Source organism: Pan troglodytes, chromosome X, assembly GCF_028858775.2.
Source record: "Pan troglodytes isolate AG18354 chromosome X, NHGRI_mPanTro3-v2.0_pri, whole genome shotgun sequence".
Taxonomy (NCBI): Eukaryota; Metazoa; Chordata; class Mammalia; order Primates; family Hominidae; genus Pan; species Pan troglodytes.
Window position 1 is genome coordinate 130688599 of NC_072421.2, and position 22113 is coordinate 130710711.

At 42.2% G+C, this 22113-nt stretch overlaps 1 protein-coding gene and 1 pseudogene across 1 annotated transcript; one reads left to right on the top strand and one right to left on the bottom strand.

The window, feature by feature from the left end:
- The first annotated feature begins 654 nt into the window (after positions 1-654).
- On the top strand, positions 655-1389 carry LOC465956 (large ribosomal subunit protein uL6). Its single transcript, XM_009439645.5, has one exon. It carries the CDS (start codon positions 690-692, stop codon positions 1266-1268), a length of 579 nt encoding a protein of 192 aa, XP_009437920.1. The 5' UTR covers positions 655-689; the 3' UTR covers positions 1269-1389.
- A 10027-nt stretch (positions 1390-11416) lies between these two features.
- On the bottom strand, positions 11417-11560 carry LOC112207246 (U1 spliceosomal RNA; annotated as a pseudogene).
- Between the last annotated feature and the right edge of the window lie 10553 nt (positions 11561-22113).

The following is a 22113-nucleotide window of genomic DNA, read 5'->3' on the forward strand; positions in this document are numbered from 1 at the left end:
GGCCTGTGTGGGTCTCTATCCCCAGTCCATCCTCCCAAGGGTGGAACCCCTTGCACAGGAGGACCAGGGTGTTTACGTGCATGTGTGAGAGACCCCTCATAGTACAAGATGGAGTTGGAGTGGAAGAGAAGGGGGTCAGGAAGTCAGGCTGGGAGCTGGGAGCCTAGGACCACCCCATCTGTCCTGTCATGTTTTGGCATGAAACTCTGAGAAATTCAAGAATTTAAAACTTGATCCTGGTTTTCAGATCATTATAAGATATGCTTTGTTTGTAAAGGTAGGAGAACAGAACACACTTTATTAAATGCTGTTAATTTATAACTTGCAAATCTTCAGACATATGGTAGGTGGAACTGAGTCCCTTTGTACATTTGCCCTGGGCCCCACATATATTACGGGCAGGCTTGTCTGACATGTAGTAGCTACTCAATACATAATTAGCTAAATGAATAGCATGGGCTGCTATTCTCATTTCAGATTTGCATTTCTATCACTGGCTCTAAATGTGATTGCATGAGTAAGTCCTATCCACTTATTCCAGAGCAATTCATGTCACTGATAATGACATATTAAAGATGACTACATTTTTGGTTAATCAAGCTAACCTGCCTATTCCCACCACCACCACCCAGATACACACAAACATCCATGATAAAAGTTTTGCTTTCTTTGCTGCGTCTACTGCGAGAATGAAGACTATTCTCAGCAATCAGACTGTCGACATTCCAGAAAATGTCGACATTACTCTGAAGGGACGCACAGTTATCGTGAAGGGCCCCAGAGGAACCCTGCGGAGGGACTTCAATCACATCAATGTAGAACTCAGCCTTCTTGGAAAGAAAAAAAAGAGGCTCCGGGTTGACAAATGGTGGGGTAACAGAAAGGAACTGGCTACCGTTCGGACTATTTGTAGTCACGTACAGAACATGATCAAGGGTGTTACACTGGGCTTCCGTTACAAGATGAGGTCTGTGTATGCTCACTTCCCCATCAACGTTGTTATCCAGGAGAATGGGTCTCTTGTTGAAATCCGAAATTTCTTGGGTGAAAAATACATCCGCAGGGTTCGGATGAGACCAGGTGTTGCTTGTTCAGTATCTCAAGCCCAGAAAGATGAATTAATCCTTGAAGGAAATGACATTGAGCTTGTTTCAAATTCAGCGGCTTTGATTCAGCAAGCCACAACAGTTAAAAACAAGGATATCAGGAAATTTTTGGATGGTATCTATGTCTCTGAAAAAGGAACTGTTCAGCAGGCTGATGAATAAGATCTAAGAGTTACCTGGCTACAGAAAGAAGATGCCAGATGACACTTAAGACCTACTTGTGATATTTAAATGATGCAATAAAAGACCTATTGATTTGGAAAAAAAAAAAGAAAAAAAAAAAGTTTTGCTTTATTTTCTGTTTACCACCTTTAAGGATTGTTCTAGCCTAGAACTGGGTTTCTCATTCCTACTTTATGATCCTTTATGCAATCAATTGGCACATGTAAAGTCTGTGGAATTTTTTTCCTTTTACTTGCATCCAAGGGCTTTAAACAGATGGTTGCTGCTACAGATCTTCTAGCCTCTGAGCAAGGCACGCTCTCCTGGGCTTCTGATTGCTCCTAGGTGTGGGGCATGTGTGGAAAGCTTGCATTTTAATCTAGGTTTTAGAGGTGGTGAGAGGTATACCTTGGAAGAGAGGAAAAGGGAAGACGTTTGAAATAGAAGACCTGGAGTCAGTACAGATGCAGTAATAGAATGGACATGTTCTGGGCAAATGACAGGAAGCAGAAGAGCTTGATGAATGCAGAGGGTCTGTAAGGGCATCTGACTGGTTCACAGGCATGTCCCCAGCACCTAGCTCAATGCATAGCACGTAGTAGGTACACAATAAACATGAACTGTATGAAAAAATTAAATGAATCAGTGATGTGGGGAGTGCAGTTGCGAAAAAAAGAGACTGAGGTGTTTGTTTGGACTTGGTGCTAAAGGCAACGGGCAGTCACTGAAAATTCTTGAGCAGAAGAGTGACTTGGTAAATGAGGTGTTTTAGGAAGATGTATTTGACATAAAGGAGATACTAGAGGCAAGGAGTTCAGGAACAGAAGGTTTCAGTGATTTGCTCTGCTTTTCCTGGTGTCATGCATTGCTTCTATGATTTTCATCAAGTGAGATCTCAATGCTGGACGGAAGAAAGAGAGTGATTGTGAGTCATCATTCAGTTTTCCATGTACTAGATTTTGCATTAGCTCCTTATTGCAGGGCCTGGATTTGGAGCCATATGCCACATGACAGGTTTTTCATATTGAGTGAGTCATAGGACTTAATACTATGGAAGCAAAGAGCTGTCCATCAGAGTAATCGGACCCAATATACATAAAGGTGTTTATGACTCATTGCAAGGATTTTCTAGCCTGCAATATGAATCACCAAATGTGCTTCACGGCCCAGTGTCTTTTGTATCAGAACTGGATTTCTGAAGATACGTTTCCACAGGACTAATTTGCAAACACACAGCAAATTCCAGTAGGAATATTCCATGAATGCCTTAAATTGTCAAGAGCTCCCCACCCAATTTACTTGAACTAATAGAATTGGCACCCTTTCCAGTATTTGCACTGGAACATGCACACTGCTCCATCAAATGAGGTAGATACAAATGGATGTGTATTCTGGCAGCTCAGCAAAACCTGCATATTGCCCAGAACAGAGACAATGCAGCTCTAGGTCTCATAGCCCAGAGACCAGGTTAATAACAAGAGCAGCTACCATTTATAGGCACTTACTATATGCCAGGCCCCATGAAGCACTTTGTAGATGTTATCTAATTCCATCTTCACAGACACCCTGTTAGGTATGGGCTTTTATTATCCAATTTTGCAGAAAACAGATGAAAATATTAAGTAAATCAGAAAGACTAAGCTAGGACTAACACCCCAAATCTGACCAACCACCAGAAGGACTGCCGCTTACTGGCAACAAGAACCTGGGCATGTCAGTTAGTCTTCCTGAGCCTCAGGTTCCCCATCTATAAAAAGAGGATATTAAATAATAGTACCTACCTCACAGAGTTGTTGGAAAGATCAGATTAGCAGACTGCCTGGCACCATATAAACACTCAATACATGGTAACTAACATCAGTGTTATTTTTTCAGCTTTGTTGCAGTACAATTGACAAAAATTGTATTTAAGGTGCACGACTTGATTTTTTTTTTTTTTTTTTTTGAGACAGGGTCTCACTCTGTCACCCAGACTGGAGTGTAGTGGCATGATCTTGGCTCACTGCAACCTCTGCCTCCCAGGCTCAAGCGATTCTCCAGCCTCAGCCTCCTGAGTAGCTGGGACGACAGACGTGTGCCACTACCACCCAGCTAATTTTTGTATTTTCAGCAGAGACAGGGTTTCACCATGTTAGCCAGACTGGTCTCAAACTCTTGACCTCGAATGATCCACTTGCCTCAGCCACCCAAAGTGCTGGGATTACAGGTATGAGCCACCGTGCCTGGCCCACAACTTGATGCTTTGATATATGTATACATTGTGAAGTGATCACCACGATTAAGCTAATTAACATATCCATCACCATACATAGTTATCACTTTCTTTTTTGTGTGATGAAAACACTAAAGATGTACCTTTTTAGCAAATTTCAAGTATACACTACTGTATTGTTACTATAGGCATGGTGTTGTACAGAAGATTTCTACAATTTATTCATCTAGCATAACTGAAATTCTATATCCATTGAACAAGAACTCCTCATTTTCCCCATGCCCCAGCCCCTGGCAACCACTATTATATTCTCTGCTTCTATGAGTTTGACTATTATAGATTCCATATACAAGTGAGATCATTCAGTATTTGTCTTTATGTGTCTGGCCTATTTCACTTAACAGTGTCTTCCAGGTTCATCCGTATTGTCAAAAATGGCAGGCTTTCCTTATTTTTTAAGGCCAAATAATATTCCATTTTATAAATATAAGAACACATCCCCCACTTTCTTTATTCATTCATCTGTCAAACACACTTCACCACTAGGCCTTATGGCTTCTACCTTCAGAAGTCATCAATAGATCCTGGCTCTGTCACCAAAGTTGGGCAGTTGCAAACCAGTTGGAACAAATACTAACAGTGCTAATGCAGATGAGTTACCTCCACTCTCTGGACTTTATTATCCTAGGCACCATCTTAAGAACTTGGATTTCCAAAATTATCTTCTGGAGAAAAGAAGAACAAGGAAGCGTCGGGCATGGTGGCTCACATCTGTAATCCCAGCACTTTGGGAGGCCGAGGCAGGAGGATCACCCGAGCCCAGGAGTTTGAGACCAGCCTGAGCAACATAGTGAGACTCCCATCTCCACAAAAAATTTTAAAAAACTAGCCAGGCATGGTGATGTGCACCTGTGGTCGCAGCTACTTGGGAGGCTAAGGTGGGAGGGCCACTTGAGCCCAGGAATAGAGGTGCAGTGAGCTGTGATTGTGCCACTGCACTCCAGACTGGGTGACAGAGCAAGACCCCAAAAGAGAGAGACAGAGAGAGAGAGAGAGAAAGAGAGAGAAAGAAAGGAAGAAAGAAGAAAAGGAGAAAGGAAAGGAAAGGAAAGGAGAAGTAGGAGGAGGGAGAGAGAGAGAGAAAGAGAAAAAGAGAAGGAGGGAGGAAGGGAGGGAGGGAGGAAGGAAGGGAGGGAGGGAGGAAGGGAGGGAGGGAGGAAGGAAGGGAGGGAGGGAGGAAGGAAGGAAGGAAGGAAGGAAACTAAAAGAATGATTTGAGTTAACCTAAGTAAAGAACAAAAGTAAGAACCCAGTCCATTCTCAGTATGCCATTGTAATTAAAAGCAAAGATCCAGCGCAGTCCAAGAGACTAGATTACACTGTTCTACATGAAAAAACAGCCAGAGCTGAGCTCACTGGATACAGCCACCACACCCACTGAGCCTGGAAGCCCACAAGAGAAACAACTTTATCAGGCCAACCAAAGTTATTTGGCCTAGGTGTCTGGGCCTTTGCAGGTATTTTTCTGCCTGAACTTGAAAAAGATGCCCTAGTCACCTCTGCTATCAAAGTGTACCCAAGTTGGAAAAGGCATCCATCTTCATATGGCAATTTGGAATCATTTGCATGAGCTAGAAGCACATTAAGTCTAAAACCAATTGCTACATTAGGCCCAAGTTCTCAGGAAATCAGGGATACTATTATTTTATGAATTTGAGTTCACTTGTCATGTGGAATGTACAAATACATAGGATTTTAGAGAACAGATGTGTTACAAAAGTTATGACAACTCCAGATGATGGATCATGAATCATAATGGCAGAGAGCTAGCTAGCTAGCATGACTGATTTAGCATATGTTTTTCTCAGGAGTGGTCATCTCAAAACGGTTGGCATTTTGCTCTCTTGTTCTTTCTTTCTTCCTCTATGCCCCTGCATAGATTTTAAGGCCCAACCTGAGCCTCTCTACTTCCAGGATGCCTCTCCTGACCAACTGCTATAGTTTTCCTTATTTGCATAACTCATCTCACATTCACTACATTGTGCTATTTCTATACAACTGTCTAGGACTGCGATTAACACTAATCACCATTTTCTTAGCTGTTCATATATGTATGTCTTCTCACTTCTAGTTCTTAAAGACTGAGATTGTATAGTTCTACAAATTATGATTTATCCCGAATGTTTCCAAAAAGGCTTCAAGATGGCTGGGCCTGTTATCCTAGAATTATTTGTATATTTCACGGAATTTAGCATAGTTATACCTAAAGAAAGTAAGTCATAAATGCTTGTTGAGTGGAAGAATGAAAAAAGGATGAGTCATTGATCCATAAAAATCCAGTATATGGATTTGGAACCTTATTCTCAGCCTTATATTGATAATCAAAGGAAGGCTTCTTCCCTTCTCTGGGTACTCTAAGCTAAACATGTATAGCACAGGCAGGCATGACCCAAAGGTCCACAGCACAGGAGAGCAGCAGCATTCAAGGATCCAGGAAGGACCATCAGATTTCACAATTACCTTCTTCTCCATGACTTTCAGTATGTAGGACTTTCAGATAAACATACAGATATGGACAACCATGTATCCCTTTAAGCAAACACCTGCATTTACTAAATAAATAAACCATCCTTGCTATTCTAAACACATTAAGAACTCTCCTGCCTTGGGGTCTTTGCACTTGCTCTTCCCTCTACAGGGAAAGCTCTTTTCTTCAAATCTCTCCATGACTCACTCTCACTTTCCTGTGTTTTCAGGTCTCAGCTCAATAGACACTTCCTATGTGAGGTCTTCCCTGATCACTCAATGTCTCACTGTCCCAAAAGTCCCCATCCACCAACCCTGCTTGAATTTTTCTTTAGAACTTGTCGCCACTTGACTTCATGTACATTTACTGGCTTGTTTATTATTGACTGTCTCCCGCTTTTAGAGTGTAAGCTCCATGTGGTGGAGGGTGGTACTTTGTCTTTCTTGTTCACTGTATTCCCAACACTTAGCATAATTCTTGGAGTGGGTAATAGTAACAGCTCCAGTATAAGGGGCTATTAAATAATATGCTAAAACTTTACTGTGTTCCAGGCACGATGCTAAGAATTTTATACAAGGTATTTTATTTAATTCCTATAACAATCCTGTAAGGGAGTGCTTTTTGTTTGTTTGTTTGTTTTGAGGCAGGGTCTCTGTTTTCCAGGCTGAAGTGCAGTGGTGTGATCTCAGCACACTGCAACCTCTGCTTCCTGGGCTCAAGCAATCCTTCCACCTCAGCCTTGTGAGTAGCTAGGATGACAGGAGCAGGCCACCATGCCTGGCTAAGGGAGTGCTTTTAATATCCCCATTTTACAAATAAAGAAACTGAAGCTCGTAGAAGTTAAGCAGTTAAGCAACTTTCTCAGCATCTTACAGCTATTAAGCCGTGGCCTGACTATTCTGACCATGTACCATAAGTGGGTTACAGGAAGGGGATTGTGCAGGCATTGAAGATCAGATACACAGGATAGGCAAAGATCTAACTGGGCATGGGCAGTTAGGAGAGTGTTTATACAACTGGGAGAATGGATGTGGGGTGAGAGAGGACTGAGGAAGGGGATCATGAGTAGAACTAGGAAATGGCCATACTAGCGTTTGAATCCATGACCCTCTAGCACCAATGTCTGTGCTATAGACCACTATTTAAGAGTAATCAGCCGCTTACTAGAATGTCCTTTCCCTCCATCTCTGCCCACCTGTCAGGATCCCGCTCAAATGCAGCCTTCTCGATCATCAGTGATCATGTGTTCACTGATCCTTTCCCTCTCTAACAGGTAATGGGCTCTCTTGCTGCTACCAAGTGGGGAATATGGGAAAACATTAGAGTTGGGTGCAATGTAGTGTTGAAAACACCGGGATCAGTTAGCATGAGGCTGGATGTTGTAGAAAGGCCCCAGATTTGTACTTGGGGGTTTGCACTTGTTAGGTTGCCAATGTTCTGCAAATTCCAGTGCAAAGAAATAACAAAGTAACTCATACCCGTCTCCTGATTGGTCAGAGCAAGCTAAATGCAAACTACAAGTTGAAAACAAATATGGTAAACAACAACAAAGTACTGTATGGCAGTCACCTGGATTGATCCCAGTAACAAATTCTAACAGTACAGCAACCATCCTTTCCAGTCTTTTGCATATCCTTACCTCCTCCTAGGAAGTTCTTCCCTACTATCTGTGCCCGTGGAAATCTTACTCCACCTTCGACCTCCTCTCTGAAGCCTTTTCTAATTTCATGCTCTCCCACCCCCAACAGAGAGACTCAACAGAGGTGTTACTATCACATGGGGGACATGGGGCACCATTTTTAAGTGGCAGAGGTGGGATGGAAGCCCTGGTCTACCTGCAAAATCCATACTCTTTCCATGTAGCATTTTGCTTGTTACCTGGCATTAAGGGCTGTGCACTCTAATTCCACATCAGTTGAGTCTGTGGAATGGGCAGCAAAATACACAGAAGAATATCTAGTGAGCATATGCAATTACAAGATACACTTAAGATCTCTTTCGCATGGCTATGGTCCCTCCCCACTTCATCCCTTTCCCTTTATCTTATAGTTGCTTAGCAGCAGCAATACCCACAATGTTCTCCTGGGGTTCAGCAAAAACAGAAAAGCTGGACAAGAAACAATGCTGTACAGGTGGGGGCTGTATAGGTAGGAGGTGTAACTATGGAGGCACCCTCCGGAACCCTTGGTAGGATGTCTTTGTCTAGGCCCAGGTTGAGTATATCTTACCTTTTGGGTGGTGTGCTGCAGGGACTGATCTTCCCAACTCTGACTATCCAAGACAGGGATTATTTCCTCTCCTTCTCCTTATTTTCTTTCTTTCTTTCTTTTCTCCTTCTTTTTTGGAACAGGGTCTCTCTGTTGCCCAGGCTGGAGTGCAGTGGTGTGATTATAGCTAACTGCAGCTTTGAACTCCTGGCCTCAAGCAATCTTCCCACCTCAGCCTCCCAAGTAGCTGGGACTACAGGCATACACCACCATGCCCACCTAATTTAAAAAAAAATTGTAAAAATGGGGTCTCACTACATTGCCCAGGCTGGTCTCAAACTCCTAGCCTCAAGCAATCCTCTCACCTTGGCCTCCCACAGTGTTGGGATTACAGGCATCAGCCACTGCACCCCGCCCAGAGTGACTTCCTAACTGCAAATCTGAATTCCGCCTCCAGTACCCACTAGACTAAAACTAGCCCCCTTCCTCTTTCCTGTTGCTCTGTCCATCTCCAAACCCAACCCCATGCCTCCGCATCCATCCCTTTGATGTATTGTCTTGGCTCTTCTGGATACTACAAGGTGAATGGTCTGAATTTACTGACCTGATTATCCCCCCAGGGACTATACCCTCCCACATATGCACTGGCAGAAGAGGAAGCTGTTTGAGAGGAGAGGGCCATTTTGAAATTAAATAATAAAAGAGGCTTGAGAAACATGCAAGTTCCAGAGTAGAATTCTCTAGCCAGGGTTCTCAACATGTGGTCCATGGACCACCATCCTCAAAATTGCCTAAGGAGCTTGTTAAAAATATAGAATCTCAGGCCTTAAGCCCAGACCTACTGAATCTGCATTTTAACAAGCTCCCTAGTTGATTCCAGTATGCACTAAAGTTAGAGACCCATTTCCTTTATCGGCCTTAACTGCTTAAAGCAGTGGTTCACAGACTTGGCCACAAATCAGAATAACATGGTGAGCTCAAGAAAAATATTGGCTCCTGGGTCCCACCCCTAACAATTGTGATTCAATTGGTCTGTGGCGGGCCTGGACATTTGAGAATTTTAAAAGCTTCCCAGGTAATTTTAATATGCAGCCATAGTTATAAACCAATGGTGTAGAGGAAACACATGCAGCTCCATAGATAAGAGCTCCTCCATCCAAGGTTGTGTTTTCTGTGTGATTGTGTGTGTCTGTGTATGTGTGTTCAAAAATGTTAAAATTTTTGCTGAGCCTGAGGTGTAAAGCAACATCTTCTGGGCAGATTTGGGAATTTCACTGGGGGTGACAACAGGCACTCCCAGGAAAAATATGCACTGGGCTGACTGGTCCATTGGGAGAAATGATCATGTTGTATCACTCAGTTGCCCAATCACCCTCAAGGATTGGGGCCACAGGTGCATCCCTGGCATGGATGACCTGGCGGTGCCCACCCTTAGCACTGTGTCATTTGTACCATTAAAGTTGTATCCTCTCTGTTGGGCTCATTTGAGGCTCTCTTAAGATCTGGTGATTAATATAAAGGTGAAGATCCAAAAAGCTGACTTTTGCTTTTATCTGCACTGCCCTCCCCCCAAAGAAACAAGATTTGCCTTAAGTAGCCCCCAAGTTCATGGTTTCAGCCACATAAAAGGCTCCAGACCCATTCATGTGTCTCAGCTGTGATTGATGAATAGCCGTCCATCCTCCTGTGACTGGAGTTGCTGCTTGTTGTCGTACTACGTAAAGCAATTGTATAAATTACCTCTCATCCAAGTCACAAAATATGTTTGCCAAAATGATTTCTTCTAAAATTGTAAAAGTGAAAATAGAGTGCACAGAGAGAAATTGAGTTTGCTCCAAGGGGCTATGAATTCACCATTAAGAAAGCCTCAAAAAGAGATTAGCAATCCATCTGGTGTGTTTGCACATCGTTTAGTGCCATTTTGGGGCATTTCTGAAAATGTCAGTCACGGTGGGGAGGAAGAGAAGGAGGTTCCATTGGCCATTAAGATGATATACCAAGAGGCTGTGGTTATCAGGGCATGCAGTGGGGCAGCGCTTCACCAGCTCTGACCTCAGCTCAGTGAGAATTGCAAAAGCTCCAAAGTTTAATAAAAATCAGTGGCTAGATTCCAGTGCCGGGGGTTTGATAAAGCATTGTCATAAGCTTCAGGCCATGTTCTTTGAACAAAACAACTCTCTATATTCTTGAATATCCCCCCCAACACACACACACACACACACAGACACACACAGTCTTCTTCACCAAAGAAAACTGACAAATGGACAAACTCATATTTTCTAAGCCAATCTGGGAAAGATCTAAGCTAAATATGGGACATCTTAGTTAAGTATTTTGCCGAAAAGTCCCACTCTTTAGCAGTCTTAAAATTAAGACAGACTGGGCACAGTGGCTCATGCCTGTAATCCCAGCAATTTAGGAGACTGAGGCAGGAGGATCACTTGAGGCCAGGAGTTCCATACCAGCTTGGGCAACATAGTGAGACTCCATCTCTATAAAAAAAATTAAAAATGATCTGTGCATGGTGGCACATACCTGTAATCCTAGCTACTTATGAAGCCAGGGTGGGAGGGTCACTTGAGCCCAGGAGTTCAAGGCTACAGTGAACCATGACTACACCATTGCACTCCAGCCTGGGCGACAGAGTGAGACCCTGTCTCTAAAACAAGTAAACAACAACAACAGCAACAAAAACAAAGATATAAATATAATCAGAACATTGTACACAAATCATGTTGTGACATAGTTACATTTTATATAAAATAATTCTTCTTTAGCAGGCTGTGTATCTTCTATGACCTTCTCTTTTACTGTTATTAGAAAATTATACTCCCAGCATTACATTTATATGTAATAAGACAGACTACACTTTCTTCCACCTCATTACATCTATTTGTAGTAAGACAGACTACACTTTTTTCCACCTCTTGGTGAAAGGAATTTTGTCTACTCCCTATGCTTACCTTGTCCCAAAAGCTGAAAGTCTGGATTCTGGGGCTATTTTCCAAAATGACAGAGGATATCAAAGATCATGCAGAATAGATCAAAGTAAGTGTTCATAATGTAAATGCCTATTTCCTGGAAGAGGCACACTCTGAATGACACAAGGAGATAAAGCCCTAGAGATCTGCCACACCACTGAGAAATGTCAAATGTGCTCGTCTATTTCCTTTTTCTTTTTCCCCTGGGGAAAGTGTGAATGAAAGTCCTACTATCACAAATTATGCAGTCAAGTTTTTCACATTTGGGGAAATTGCAGGGGTCAGCACATCTGAGTGCAATGGATAAGGCTGGCCATGGAAAAACCACCTTTGTGATCATGGTATTTCCACTGCCAGGTAAGTGTCTCAGATGATTCTTAGTCCAGAGTTCATTACCTTATTTTCTGTTTCGATCGGAATTGGAAAGCCATCATCAGGTTTGAGAGAAACTCTACAACAGTATAATGTAAAGTCAGTGAGGGAAGGGAGTTTTGTCTGTTTTGTTCACCAGTGTATCTCCTTAGTATAGCTAAGTGTATTAGTCCATTCTCATGCTGCTAACTGGGTAATTTGTAAAGGAAAGAGATTTAATGGACTTACAGTTTAGCGTGACTGGAAAGGCCTCAGGAAACTTATAATCATGGTGGAAAGGGGGAAGCAGACATACCCTTCTTCACATGGCAGCAGGAAGAGAGGTGACAAGCAAAAGGGGGAAAAGCCCCTTATAAAACCATCAGATCTCGTGAGAACTCACTATCATGAGAACAGCATGGAGGTAACTGACCCCATGATTCAGTTACCTCCCACCAGGTTCCTCCCATGACAGGTGGGGATTATGATAATTACAATTCAAGATAAGATTTGGGTGGGGAAACAGCCAAACCATATCACTAAGTATCTAGCAAATAGTAAGAACTCAATAAATACTTTGTAATCTTGTTGTTGAAACTGTAAAACAAACTGAGTTTAAAATCTAGGCAGCCACTGTAACCATACAGTCACCTGTTCCTAAAGTCAATAGAAAAAAGAACAGACCTTCTCCAACTCTATCCTGTGTCCCCTGGCCTTGGCCCCATTTATTCCTCTACCTCTGCTACAAATCCAGGTTGTGTTCATGTGGGTTGTGAATAAGAGCTCCATATCCCAGTCCTGAGCTGGCCACCATGACAGGGTGGCATGGAGGGGAAGGTACTTACTGGGACAGGACAACTGCTGGCAGAGCAGATGGGAAGGAAGGACAGTCTGCATCCCAGGGCTACTCACAGCTCTGGCAGGCACCATGCTTCTAGCCTCACAAAAGGCAACTCCTATAGGCTGATGCACACATGCAGAGGCTTCTCTCCCTCCCTGGCCACCAGCACAAGAGCTTTTCAGTTCCCAGAGCTGTGGAACAATTGGGAAACTCTAGGCAGGATCCACATGACACTGAGTACCAGAGTCAAAATAACTGGGGTCCACCAGAAAGAAGCCAGTTAACAGATTGGTCAAGACATAGTCAGTCTATTTTATACATTTTGATAATTCTAGATGTTGAAGAAGATTCCCTTCTTAGAATACTGCCTTGTCAATAACAGCCTGATTATGTATTGACCAGAAATTAATTTTGCCAGCATAAAAGCATAGGAATAATTTAGAAAATGATTTTTTTTTTTTTTGAGACAGGGTCTCACTCTGTTTCCCAGGCTGGAGTGCAGTGGCACGATCACAGCTCACTGCAGCCTCGACCTCCCAGGCTCAGGTGATTCTCCTACCTCAGTCCCCTAAGTGGCTGGGACTATACGCATACACCACCACGCCTGGCTAATGTTTGTATTTTTTGGTAAAGATGGGGTTTCACCGTGTTGGACAGGCTGGTCTCGAACTCCTGGGCTCAAGTGATCCTCCCACCTCAGCCTCCCAAAATGCTGGGATTGCAGGCATGAGCCACTGCATCTGGCCTAGGAAATGATTTGTATAAACTAAAAGCTATTGCAAAGTTCATGAAAGAAGAACAAGTGAAAGATAACAAAACAGAAAATTTGGGGGCTGAGAAAGCACCCCTAATCCCATGATCCTAAAAAGTTGTTTTTTTATTTTTACATTTTCCCTACCTCCAAGCCCCTATCTCTATTCATACTTTAATTTTATATATGGCATTTTAAAAATCATGTATTATGCCTTGTTTACACAAGTAGTACATGTTCATAATAAAAACTTAATACAGAAAAATTAATACAGATAAGAACAATTATACAATATTATAAATAGTGCTTATTTATAATAATAAATATTTAATGTATTAATACAGATAAATGGTCTACAATCTTATTAATCAGAGATAACCATTGTTAACATTTTGGTTAGCCACTGTTTAGTGTGTACTTCTTAATCTAACTATATAAGTATAGACAAAGATATTTTACCTACGCACAAAGGTGCACACACATGTGGCCAAATGCATACAGACCCGAAGTTTCCTATTTAAAAAAGTACCTTTTTGGTTTAATGATAGTTTGTGAACATATTTCCATATTAATAAATACATCATAGTAAGATGATATCTTATAACCTTTCCCAGCCTTATAACTCCAGAATTATTATTTTATAATCCAAAGATCAGGGATGCTGCATTGAAAATATATTCATTACTCAAGTTATGACCCATTACCCATTCTGTATCCTGCACAGGACATGGGGAAGTACAGACATATCTACCATTTATTAAACCTGCTTAGTATGTACCATGCCTTGTGCCATTGTCACATTACAAATGTCTCTTACAACAACCCTGTGATATGGGTACCATTGTTCCTAGTGGATGAAGAAACTGAGAGAAGCTCTGAGTGGGTATTTCAACCATTCTCAGACCTAGAAAAAGTAGAAGGGCTCCACACTGAAGACACATCTGTCTGACTTTCAAGCCCACTCTTGTTCTCTGTGGGACTCATTTGGGAGTTGAGCTGTGGTAGTTAGGATATGATTAGAGAATGGACTAGAGCAGAGTAGTAAGTGGGGACGGCAAGACAAACAAAGAGTGTCAACTTGTGTTATATCAATGATAAGTCCCATGGGCTATGAGAAACTGCAGAGATCCCTATTGGGGGAGTAGTCACAGAAAGTTTCATGGGAAGGTGGTGTCTTAGTCAGTTCTTACGTTGCTATAAAGAACTATGTGAGACTGGGTAATTTTTGAAGAAAAGAGGTTTAATTGACTCATGGTTCTGCAGGCTGTACAGAAAGCATGGCTGGGGAGGCCTCAGGAAACTTACAATCATGGTGTATTATGTATTGACCAGAAATGAATTTGACCAGCATAAAAGCATAGGAATAATTTAGAATATATATATATATGTGTGTGTGTGTGTATATATATATATATATATATGTATGTGTATATATATATATGTATGTGTATATATATATATATAGAGAGAGAGAGAGAGAGAGAGAGATAGGGTCTCGCTCTGTCATCCAGAAAACAGGGAAGCAGGCATGTCCCTACATGTTTGGAGCAGGAGGAAGAGAGCTAAGGGGGAGGTGCTACATACCTTTAAACAGCCAGATCTCATGAAAACTCACTATCACAAGAACAGCAAGGGGGAAATTCGCCCCCATGATCCAATCACCTCCCACCAGGCCCCTTCTCCAACACTGGGGATTACAATTCAACATGGGATTTGGGCAAGGACACAGACTCAAACCATATCAGGTGGAATCAGAGATGGATCTTGAAGGATAAGCAAGGCTGGCACTTTGTATGGGGTAAGGGAGCAGCAAGAGCAAAGGCTTGGTGGTGGAAATTTAACATTCAATGGTCTTGTCCTGGTAAGGAGACTCGTCTTATGAGAGGAAAGGGCTTGCCCTGGCAGGAACATACATGCAGGCAGTCATCCATGTATGTTCCTGCACAGTGTCAATGAGAGTCACTCATACTCTGACAATATTCGGGAAGCCAAGATTTGTAGAACATTCTGTTTCCATATGGTTAGTTAGTTATGAGTTTCAGAACTTGGAAACCTTGCAACCTTCGGAAAGAACCAGACTACATATTAACGGATTAAAGTTTCAAATGTCATTTTCTATTTCTGTCCAAATGAGGTTGAGACATTTTTGATGAAAAAAAATATCAAGCTTCTTATGACTAGTTTCTTGCACGGTATCTGAATGATTTGGATCACTGGTTGACTTGATGGTAGCCACTCAACACCAAGACAGAATCGTTTCCAATCATGTGGATTTTCAGTATCAAAGACAGATACTGATACTAAGTGACAGAAGTTAGGTTTCAGAGTTGAGCATGATGCTTAAATCTCTTTTCTGATTAGCTTTGATAACTCCATGTCTTTAAATTTTGTTTTATTCTTTTGCGACAGGATCTCACTCTGTCGCCCAGGCTGGAGTGCAGTGGCACAATCAAGGCTCACTGTAGCCTTGTAATCCTGGGCTCAAGCGATCCTCCAACCTCAGCCTCCTGATTAGCTGGGACTGCAGGCATGAGCCAATGTGCCCAGCTGATTTTTTTTTTTTTTGACTTTTAGTAGAGACAAGGTCTTGCTAAGTTGCCCAGGCTGGTTTCTAACTCCTGAGCTCAATCAGTCCTCCTGCCTTGGCCTCCCAAAGTGCTGGGATTACAGGCATGAGCCACCATGCCTGGCTCCATCTCTTTAAAAAGCAATCTGCCTCTTTAGTTTGATCTATCATTTGTCTCTGACCCTCCCCAGAGTAGCTTTCTTTTGAACATCCTATGTGAGGGACTACACACATTCTAAAACTAGGCTTCATCTTTTGATACAAACCAGCTTCCTGAATTCTGTGTGCAGGTATATACTGTTTCTGCACATTTTTGTCTACATGACACCACAAACTGCTCTGACTGCTGTATTTTTTATTTTTTTACTTTTCAACCAATGATTTTGGTGAGTAGATCCAGCCTGAAGATAAGCAATAATACTTGTACTTGTTCCACTTCGACTACCCAACAGTGGCTAATGGTTCAAAGGTCATCAATAAGAGATTGGATTTGGTTTTAAAGTTCTCTTTTAAAACCAAAGAAAACACAGTGTTGCACTAGGCCCTGTATATAATGTTTGGCTTGGATGCAGGTGAGAGGTTCTTGGGAAGGCTTGATGCAACACAGTCTTCAAAGACTTTAGAAATTGGCATTTCCCCAGTTTGCTTTTAGCATCCAACTTTTGTTGCTGATCAGAGTTGACACTTATTCATAGAGGCAAAGATAGAAAGAATGTGAACCCTTGGGACAGCTAAGAAGGGTGGAGGGATTGGTCTGAAAGATTCACAAGGTGACCCAAGTGGGGATTTCTTCGGCCAAGTGGCTAGAACTGCTATTAATTCTTGCTGTCTTCAGATGTGTGGTAGTGAGTCATCTGCTGGGGTAGGATTAATCTTATTTTGTAGGAATGGACAGCACAAAGATTCCACCCAGATCTTATATAACATGCTGGCCCCAGAGCTCAACACACTCTCTTTCTATAATAATTCTTAGCTACAGAGCATTTTACCAAGTTTGAATAATCACTAAGCTCAGTTCTTGAGGAAGAACGGAAGTGCCACCATACAAAGCTCAATCTTAGGGATCATATACCAACACAGATCTTTCCATTTCATACAATCAGTCCTCTCAGAAGTTGGTTTTCTCATCAACCCAATTAGTGTGGTCCTATAATCTAGGAGTTGGAAAATGGGAAATTGAGTTCTGACCCTCATTAGCTGTTAGACCCTGAGAAAATCATCTCACTTCTCTGAGCCTCCATTTTCTCATCTACAAAGTGGGCATCTATATATCTGCCCTGCGTATGTGTCAGCACTGCTGTATGAAATAAGATAGCATACATAAAAGTACTTTGGAAATCATAACTTATAACAAGTATAAGAAATTATTGTGATTACTTTGGTTTTGTAGGGTATGTTATGGTTATGTCGCCAACAAAACCTAAATAACAATTTCTAATATAAAAATATTTTTTTTAAAAAACAAGCATTGAGTACACTATAAAAATGTGGAAATCTGGGCAGCAAGTTTGGGCACAACATGGCAGTCTATGACCCCAAAACTCATTTGAGATAAACCAATAATAAAAGAGACTTTTTTACTTTAGGAGCTTCCAAATGCCCACCCTGACAAATGGTGCCCAGCTCTGAGTGATACTGGGACCCTTGAAGCATTGCTAGAAGCCCACCACCCAGATGTTCTGTGCATGTGTCCCATGCTTAGAAAACTCCTAAACTTTCCAGAAACTACCTATGATAGTTTAAGATGTTATTTACTCAAGACAGTGGCATGGGAAACAAGCTCAAATAAAAGGAGTATGCCTTTTGTGCTGAAGATCCAGAGCAGGGGTTGCCAACTTCTCTGAAGAGTCAGACATAACAAATTCCTTACATTGGGGTAAAGGGAACAGAGCAAGCACAGGTCTGGAAGTAGACAAAGATCACTAATCCAGATGGGCCTACCTCGTGATATCTCACATATACTACCATTTTAAGATCCATTTGAGCTAATAAGCACCTTTTTCTTTTAAAATGCAATGTCTAAGGCTGGGTGTGGTGGCTCACGCCTGTAATCCCAACACTGGGAGGCCAAGGTGGGAGAATCAATTGAGCTCAGGAGTCTGAGACCAGCCTGGGCAACATAGTGAGACCTGGCCTCCACAAAAAAATACAAAAATTAGCTGGTTGTGGTGACGTGTATCTGTAGTACCAGCTACTTGGGAGGTTGGGGCGGGAGGATTGTTTGAGCCTGGGAGGTAGGGGGTTGCAGTGAGCCTAGATTGCGCCACTGCACTCTAGCCTGGGTGACAGAGTGAGACCCTGTCTCAAAAAAATATAAATAAATACAATGTAATCTCTTTGAAGATAAGGTCTATCATCCACTTATACCTTAGTGTAAGTGTCTTTAGTTAATCCTTAGTCATGTTCTCCCATCTGAGATCTGTTATAATGTAAGAATAAACATTTTGACTGAAGAGTAAGAGTAGTTTTAAAGTTTAGCATATTTTGGGGAAGGGCAGCTTGGAGTGGACAGTCAGAGGGAGATATCATAGAGTTTCTGTGGGTAAGGCAAAGAAGGGCCACCAGGAAGCAGGAGCAAAGTGCAAAAATCGAAGATGAAGGACACGACAAGACCCAGGATATGTTCTCAGCTGTTCCTGTAGGCAAGTAAAAATAATAAAGACCTGAATTTTGGTATGCTAGCTGTGGGTGGCCAATGCCTAATCTAGAGAAATGACAGTGGGACTGAATTGTTTTTCATGTTTTTTTTCAGACACAGGATCTCAGTTTGTCACCAAGATTGGAGTGCAGTGGCACAATCATGGCCCACTGCAGCCTTGATCTCCTGAGCTCAAGTGATCCTCCCACCTCAACCTCCTGTGTAGCTAGGACTAAGGTGTGCACCACCATGCCTGGTTTTTTTTCTTTTTCTTTTTCTTTTTCTTTTTATTTTTGTAGATACTGGGTCTCACTATGTTGCCCAGGCTGGTCTTGAACTCCTGGGCTCAAGTGATCCTCCCATCCCAGCTTCTCAAAGTGCTGGGATTACAAGTACGAGCCACCACACCTGGCCAATGGGACTGAATATTAATTTGACCTCAGGGAAAACAGAGTAGAAGGAGAGGAAAGGACACTGTGCACATAATGGTTCCCAGTCACTCATGATGATCTAAGCCACAAGGACCCCAGAACACCTTACATTTAGCCTGAGCCACAGACACAGCACAAGATTGAGTCAGTGTGGCCTTGAGTTCACTGAGCCATGGCTAACAGTCCATCAGCAGAGCCATGCTTCATCCTTTGACTGAGGCAGCGCAAGCTCACCAGGGCAAATGAAGTCTCTAGGTGAACATAGGTTGTTCTTTTCAAGTAAGTAGGAAAAGAGTGAAAGCTTTGTAGTAGCCCCAACAGTGGATATCATTTTAAGCAAATTCTGTAAGCCAAAATCCACATTTGTGCATTAGGAAAATAAGATGGAGTAGTGGACAATACAGGGTTGGATGGATCTACAGACGTGATAAAACAAGTATAGCAAAAAATTGGTGGCAAAATCTGGCTGATAGGTACATGGATGTTTACTAAAAATATTTAAGTTTACTGTATGTTTAAAATTTTTCATAATAGAAGGGTGGAGGGGCAAGAGATTCTTCCCTCAGAAAAAAAAAATCCACATTTGCAAAAGTGATCTTTTAGGGCATGGTACACTTTTCTAGAAAAGGATTTTCCTGATTAACTTTTAAACAAGCCCATCACTTCTGAGGAGTGCAGTACACAAATGAAGTGGATGTCATCCTTGCTGAAACTATATTAGCAGATTCTTCATTTCCAGGGAGAGAGGGAACATGAAAAACATAGAGAGGTCTAAAATTTCAGTGCAAATGTAACCAGTTTATAATTTTTTTAATACAATGTCCCCAAAAACTTCAAGAAAGAAAATATTCCCTCAGTTTAAAATGCATGTTAAAATCTGCTTAAGTGTGTGTGTGGGGGTTGGTCTGTGTATGTGTGTATGTATCTTAAATTCTGTGGAAATTAACATGATTTATTTAACAAAAAGCAGACCACTGAAAGAGGAGGAAGGAAGAAACTGGTCAGGCAGGCAGTTAGGGTAGGTCCTCAGTTGAGTTCTTTCAAATAAAGAACAGCTTGCAGACACAGATAAGGGAACTGGCACAGAGGTGCTTGCCTAAGGTATGCCCACAGCCACATAGATAAGAAAAGCTACACAGGAGACTTGCCTAGACATCCCTGCAATGGAAAATTCCGTCCCCTGACACATGTGCAGTAAGGGGAATAAAGCAATATGGAATAACTCAAGCAAAGGGCCCACATGTGTACTAGGAGGATGGGGTGGAGCTACCATAAATTTGCACCTCATGCAAATGAGACACCCAACCCTCATCAGTTTCTAATAAAAGCCTCTGTATTCAACTGTGAAGTGGCAACATTTTTTGGGGGACCCCTCTCTATGGCAGAGGGCTTTCTCTCTTTCTTTTGCTTATTAAAGTCCTGCTCTATCCTCACCCTTGGAGTGTCTGCATCCTTGATTTCCTTGGCCATGAGACAAAGAACTTCGGGTGGCACCCCAGATAGAAAGGCTGTTTCACCATTACAGATCTGTGAGTTAAAGGGGGGTGAACAGAGATCTTGTGTGCAGAGTTTCCTTTATGAGGAAACAAGAGTGAGGGATCAAAAGACAGATCCACAAAAATTAGATAAGGAGACACCTTCTAAATATGGGATGATAGGGTGGTCATTCAGGTTCATGCTGCTGAAATGAGTCTACATAATTGGACTGTCCTGTTCTTGCTGACTGTAGTGAAATAAGGCAATAAAAGTGCAGTTTGGGTTTTCTCTCTCCTGCTTGGAATCATGATACTGGGGTATGGCTTGGCCTACAAAGCGCCTTCCCATTTGATTTGCTCCTCCACACAGCGCTGAGAATCTGAATGTTTGAATGGCAATTGTAATTCTCATCTCGCAGATGGAGACACAGAGACTCAGGGAGAGTCAGAGAGGTCACACATAAAGGCTAGGGCTGGGCCACAAACTCCCATTGCTTGGCACCTGATCGCTGTCTCTATGGAGATTGAACCTGAGTGTCTTGGTGACTTCAGGTACTGTGATTAGGTGTAGGATTTCAAGCTATTCCAACATAGGTTTCAGCTATGCTAAGACAGCATTCCTTAAGACAGCTGAAGCCTTTCAAAGTACTAACTTTTCTGCCTGACTCTTATTCTTAGAAATGACACCTGGAAGGCACAGCTTCCCGTTACTCTAAGTGGCAACAATTTTTGCTTCTGCCTAGACTAGCCTGTTGTCTGTCTTGCAGGGGCAGGGCTGTGAACTTTGTATGTTTTAGGACTTTCAACTGCCAGAAGGCTAGAAGAGGCCCTTAAGTGGCCTTGCTCTAATAATCAGTACCTGGTGAGTCAAGAATGCCTTTGTGTGATACAGCTCTGCTTCTCCCTACAGGATTTGCTAAGCAAAAGAGAGGATGTATTATTGTCAGAAATGATCTAGTCATTGAACTGTAGCTAGTGAAACTGCCTTTACAAAAACCCTAACAGTGAGGAAATTATGGCAGTGAAGGAGATCTGATCTGGCCAACCCTCATCTTGCCTTTAGCCTTCAAGCTGCCCTTAATTATTCCTGGGCTTATTTGGGAGACATTTAGTTTATAGTTTAATGATAATAGTCCTTTCCCAAAACTCAACTGCCTTTGTAACGCTAATGAGAAACCACCAGACTAGGAGGATAGAAAAGCCTGAATTTCATTAAGGTATAGATATCAAGGATTGCCAGCCATTATTCTGGAGGTCACAAGATATGCAACTTTCCCAATTACTCCTGCAGATAACATCACCATTGTAGAACCTAAGACTGGCCTTTTGAGATATCGTTTCAGGTTTTTTGCATGTCTGACCGAAGGCTCCACCTGGACCTGCCAACTGCTCCTGTGGCCCCACCCAGAAGCGATCAGTCCAAGAGGACAGCTTCAACTCCCTATTATTTCATCTCTGACCCAAACAGTCAGCACTGTCCATACCTTAGCTCCCTGTCCAGCAAACTATCTTTGAAAAACTCCTAACATCTGAACCTTCCATGAAACTGATTTGAATAATAACTCCATCTTCTGCATGGTGTGGCCAGCCTCGTGTTAATTAAACTCTTTCTTTACTGCAATGACATGGTCTCTGTGAATTGATTTTGTTTGTGCAGTGGGCAGGAAGGACCCCTTGGGCAGTTACACTAGGACACCTGCTCCCTAGGTTTTTGTACTCAGCATTATGGGAAAGATACTCACTCCTCTTTCTATCCCTGAACACAGAAAAGCAAACATGTTGGGAATGTCAAAATGGCAGGAGAAATTGTGCCTTTTAATCCAAAGGGATGTTTGGAGAAGAATGATCAGTCAGCTTTGTTTCCC